General features: G+C 38.1%; 1 protein-coding gene across 9 annotated transcripts in view; it reads right to left on the bottom strand.

The window, feature by feature from the left end:
• PIKFYVE (phosphoinositide kinase, FYVE-type zinc finger containing) overlaps window positions 1–5886 on the bottom strand; it is a 119933-nt gene that overhangs the window by 57405 nt on the left and 56642 nt on the right. For 6 of the 9 annotated variants that reach the window (XR_006104034.1, XM_042467765.1, XM_042467797.1 and 3 more), the window contains 2 exons: window positions 3555–3702; window positions 2947–3114 (listed from right to left, as the gene is read on the bottom strand). Coding sequence is in view for 8 of the 9 variants with exons in the window: in XM_042467765.1 (XP_042323699.1) it covers window positions 2947–3114; window positions 3555–3702 (316 nt within the window). In the remaining variant the exon portion in view is untranslated. The remainder of the gene's footprint in view (window positions 1–2946; window positions 3115–3554; window positions 3703–5886) is intronic. The other 3 variants (XM_042467806.1, XM_042467815.1, XM_042467822.1) reach the window with 1 other exon arrangement.

Here is a 5886-nt window from a genome sequence, read left to right as displayed (position 1 = left end):
TAATAATAATAATAATAATAATAATAATAATAATAATAATAATAATAATAATGTAGCACTAAATATCTGGAAAGCAACAGGATGCTCAGCCTGCTTTATGGTACTCCCACTGACCATTTCTAAAGGCCAGGACTGATCTTAATTTATTTGTTGTTATTTTCATCGAGCTGTTTGTCTGGTTTTATGTTAGTATTGTTCTTTCAGTATTGTTCTTTCAGGGTAACAGTAATTGTTGTATAGCTAATGTAAATCACTTTGAGAAGATAATTTATCCTGAAAAGTGATTTTAAAAACCCATTAGATAAATGGGTGCCAAAAAACAACACTGACACGCACCTCTATTCTAGCCCACTGTTCAGCTAGAAACATTTCACTTCCCCCCAGACTCTTTTTGCATTTTCACTACCTATTTCATGCTGTGTACCTTCATGTCATTTCTGGCTTATGGAGACCCTAAGGCAAAACTATCACAGACGTTTTCTTAGCAAGATTTTTTTAGAGGAGAGACGTTTGCCACTGCCTTCCACTGAGGATGTGAGTGTGACTTGCCCAAGGTCACCTAGTGGGCTTCCATGGTTGAGAAGGGATTTGAACCCTGGACTCATAGTCCAACACTCAAGCCACTATAACATACTGGCTCTTATGTCTATCTCGTACATTTGCTTATGCATGTCCCCCACTCCCACATACCAAAATCTGTATTTACTTCTTGTCAGGACTACATCAGCAGTCCACTGTCTGCTTTCACAAAATCACTGAAACAACTGCTACTTTTTGCAGCAATCTTGCTTGGGTGCTTTCACACACAACTAGCCTGTTTAAACTGGCAACCTCAACATAATATACATGCAGCCTCACTACAACTTAAAAAAAATTCTGTTTATTAAAATATTTATATCCTGCCCTATACCTGAGGATCTCAGGGTAGAGTACAATAAAATCTGTTTAGAACAATTCAAAGTTGTGAAAATGACTGCAAAAGACTAAAAACATATTAAAAATAATGCAAACCATAACAAATTGGATAAAAGCAATTAAACCTCGAAGGCTTTAATAAAAAGCCATGTTTTGACTTGGTGCTGGAATGGAACCCACACTAGCTAACCTCTAAGAGGAGGGCATTTCACAACTCAGATGCCACAGCATAGAAAGTCCTCTGCCATGTCCTCTCACAGTTTACTGCCTCCACCAATGGGACAGAGAAGGAGTGCTCTGTTTGTCTTCTACATTTCCCAAAAACATTGGTAGCTCTTATTATGGAAGGAAATGCGATCATAATAAGTGCCAAACTTTGAGTAGGCTTCCAATGAACTACTAACACACATTCCTAATTTGTGTGGAAGTAGGTAATGGTACTCAGCTGAAAGATATCTAAAAGAGAAACCCCACAGTAAGCCGCTGGAAGGAGGGGACATCACAGGTTAACTTAGCACTGTCACATGGCAAAGCAAAGATGAGTCAAAGCTGCTTTTGGCTGCCATGTACGACTTGAATGAGAGAAGCAGCACCCTTCCCATATTCTGACCTATACATCAGGAAATATGTATGAATCAGTGGACTCAGAGAAAATGCCAGACAGAAATAACTATGAATCTGTGGTTTCCATAAATACTTTAACTGCTATATACATGTGACCAAAGTCAATCAGTGGTGAACCAACCTGCCAACATTTCTCAGGAAACGAATGCAATACTAAATGTTTACTTCCCCGCCCCCTGCCACTTTATGACCACCAAGAGAACTTTTCAGAGGTATACTGTACACATAACTGGCATGCAGTATTAGAAGAAATATAACAGTCTGTTAATTCACAAGCAAAAGAAGAACTTCTAGTACTATGGTTATTTCATATTAGTCTCAACACATAGCAACTAATTTAGGATTTTAGTAAGCAGAGCTGTTGCATGTTACTATGCCTTGAAAGTTCAGCCATATACTGAACTACAGTGTGTCAAACTTAAAAGCTGCATCTGTTAGTTTCTCTCTCTCTGACTGCATCTATGAGCAACAGCAGGCACAGGCAAATTTACCTTCTTTTATATACTTCCGTTTAGAAACACAAAATCCCCTAAATTCCATTGTGGCTTTAGTCAGGAAGTAATGGCAAAAGAAACAAGGAAGAGGAAAAGGTCATACTTTTCTGCAATATCACCATGAGGTTTGGTTCTTTGGTGGGGGGGGGGGGGGGAGAAGAGGAAAAAGCAGGGGTTTATGTATTTTAAAAATTAATATTCTATATGCTTTTACACTTTTAAAGAAAAAAGGATGGATGTGGTTCAAAACAGGTACCACTACATATAGAAATGTTATGTTACGAAACTCACTAGTGGTATTAACTGCAAGAGAGTAATTCCCATATTCCTTTAGGGCCACCCTCCCTAACATGGTGTCCTGAAGCCTCAACTCCCACCACACCAACCTGCACTGGTTGTACTGGCAGGGGGCAAAAAAAGTTGTAGTCCAACATATCAGAAGAGCACCAGGTTGAAGCAGGCTACTTTATCAGGTGGAGACCCACAAAATCACTTTCCCTGTGAAGACAGAGAACTGGCTGTGGCACCAAAGGAAATGACAATGATCTGGAATGCTCCATGTCAATATTTTATATATAGCAGCACTATGGCTCCTGCATCTCATGGAACTCTTAAATGGGACCCTCTTTGTCTTATATCTGTGTCCAGTCTCAATTGAAGCTTAGAGCAGATGTTCTTCAAAACACCCAAATATACACAGACAAAAGGCAGCAGCCGAGTCAGAATTTGTAACATATTTTGCTGGTTATAATTTACTGATGACATAATTTACTGATAATTTACTTACAACAATCTCAATTGAGGCAAGAAGACATGAGAGCAGGGGATTGACAACAGGAGCGACAATTCAGACAAATTGCTATCCAAGCCCTGTTTTCTATCATGTGCAACTCCAAGTGTGATAACCTCATACCTTTCTGGTCGGCAGGGTGAGGGGGTACATGAGGGTACTTGGAGTGCTTCTTGATATGGAAGTTCACGTTGTCCAGCTCCACGTTCAGGCTGATGGAAGCAGCTGAGTCGCTGTCCATGGCAGACTGGAAGCTGCTGACTGAGGTACGCTTGCTAGGGCTGGCAGAATCTTTTAGATTTGAGTGAGAGGGGAAAAGACACAGGGAGGAAAGGGCGGGTTCAAATAACAGGTATTCATGAGGGTTTCAAGGAGGAGAGAAATTATCTTAATTAAACAAAGCCCCATGTGCAATGCTGAAGAGAAGAGAAGAGACAGTATTTTCATCTGCTGGTATCTTGTGGCTTTTTAAAAGATTGTGATGGTAATTTGAAGCCATTTGCTTTCCTTCTTTTATTTTTAAAAGTGGAAAGGCTTTTAAAAGTCATGCCAACAACTACTGCACAAACATTTTATTGCCAGGAAAAAAAATCCATCTAGCAAATCACACAGAAAATACTGCATCCGCTTAAAAGGATTAGAAAAAAAAAACTTGCATTTCTACAAGCAGAGCAAAGCAAAACTTTTACATGCTATTAAGACATCCTCGGGAGAAAGATTCAGAAACTTACTATTCAAGTTGTCATCTCCTTCTTCTGCAATTTGTTCTGTGTCACTGTCATCAAACTTGATGTCTTTAAACCATGATGGTTCAGAGTGGCCTTCCACAGAATTGACAGAATCACTGTCTGGAGAAGGCGTTTCAGAAAATTCTGTACTCTGAAATCATATGGGAAAGAAAGTAAGACATTTTCCTCCATTATTATCTCTTAGCACGTTAGCATCCTTAGAGAAAATACAGCTTCCTCACTGGAATGTGGCTTATTTTATAAGTAATACACTATTTTCATACTTGGCACAAGATGAAAACCTCTATACTCAGAGGTAGAAAGGTTACTTTTTTGGGATTTCCAGAATTCCCCAACAAGAATAGGTAAATAGCATTTCCAAAGTGTGTTTATTTTTATGCTAAGTGGGTCAAAATAAAAGAAGAGTTACCTTCTATTTTATATGGCTGCCATCTCCATTATGTGTTAGGAAAATTAATTGTCACCAAAATAATAGAACATAGGTGTTAGACAAATAAATTATTGCACAGAGGGTGAATTATTCAGGATGGAGCCAGGGAATTAGAAACAGATTTATATTTGGGGGAAGGGAGGGGGAATCTGAAAGTCTACAAACATAAACATGAAAGAGAAAGCAAAAACTTATGATGTTTTAAATGCATTATTTTAAAAAGTAATACAAAACTTTGCTATAAATGAGATTAGAATGTACACATTAAAAAAGAAACAAAGTCAAAACCAGTAGCACAAAAAACATATGCTTCACACATACACACAACCATTAATACTCTATGAATCATGGAAGAATAAGCAGGGTGATCACAACAAAGTAATCATTCTAGACAGCAAAAGCAAAACGATTTGTTTTCGATATGCAGAAATTCATCTTTGCTTTTCTGCTTCAGCATTAGAAGTGCTTTCCTCCCATCTCAGTACATTGTAAATGACAAAGGTTATTTAAATGACCAGAAAACTAGAGAACAGGGGCTATCTCCATTTCATGTTCTAATGGTCAAATAACCTGGTAAACTATGTACTGAGATGTGTGGCTCCAGACTAGATATCAGGATTGTCAGTCAGATCCACTACAGTTCTACTTCATACTTTTATAGCATGATATATATTCCCTCTTCAGGTAAGAATGCAGAATTCAGAATTCCCACCATCAATACAGCGCCCAAATGATTATTCACATCCTTTTCAACCCAGCATGGTTCATAATATTCCAGGAAAATTCACAATAGCACATGCTTCTAACACAAGGTAGGTAGCTACAAGAAAAAGCAGCTGTTCAGTGTAATACCCTTTTTGGGGAATGCCCACCCTGGAGAGGCTCACTTTGTACCAACACTGTAGTCTTTCCAGCATTTTAAAAACTGTGCTAATGCTTCTGCATCCTTCTTTTAGTTTGATCTTATATGCCAACATGTTTTATTATCTACAGCTATTTATATCTTGTCTTTATCTCATGCTTCATTTGCCTATTTTTAATAACTTTTATAAATATACATAACCTGGAGAATATTGATTAGTAGACAGTTTAAAAGTGAAATAAAGACTTAAATAACATACTTCAGCTAACTGTTGCTGGAATGCTAGGGCAACAGCTATTCTGTTATGCTGAAATACAGCCTTTGTCCCTGCAATTAATACTCTGCTTAAAAAAGAAAGATATGCATTTACTACCTGAGCGATACTCTAGCTGACCAAACAAAAATCACACAAACCAGTTCTATCTATAATAACAATTATCACTTCCTTAACAGCTTTGTTCCACATTTGAAGCAAGGTTTGGAAATAGCAATAGGGCTGTCCAGGAACTTATTTATTTACGGTATTTATTTACAGTATTCTGACATCCACACCTAGAAACATCTCTACAGCATACATTCTCCAGCACATACATAAGTAGGGCTAGACAAGGACTGCACCAAGGAATTTTTTCATATGTCCTACACTAGATGAAAATTAACTTCTATAACAAACAGAGCCAGAATTCTGTCACCTCATTTTTTAAATGCAAAATTGAGCAAGTTTACAAACTGACTTTGTTTTGGTTTACATGATTTATAGCTTGTATATTTTCAGAAATGAGTTCCACTTTTTTAAAGGGGCAGCACACACAGGACTGGGGCCTTATGCTCTTTCTGGTACACAGGCAAGGCTGAAAAAGTACATGTTACTAAAACCTCATCTTTGTGCCCACTCCAAATCTGACTCAGCAGCCCCTCAACCTCCATGTTTATCCACATACCTGCACTCGCAGAAGAGCTAAAAACCTTTGTTTATAGCATTTTTATCCCACTCTTCAACCCCCACAGGCTCCCTAGGAGAC

Source organism: Sceloporus undulatus, chromosome 1 (genome assembly GCF_019175285.1).
Source record: "Sceloporus undulatus isolate JIND9_A2432 ecotype Alabama chromosome 1, SceUnd_v1.1, whole genome shotgun sequence".
NCBI lineage: Eukaryota > Metazoa > Chordata > Lepidosauria > Squamata > Phrynosomatidae > Sceloporus > Sceloporus undulatus.
Note: the sequence above shows the minus strand (reverse complement) of the source record. Positions and strands in the feature narration are given on the sequence as shown.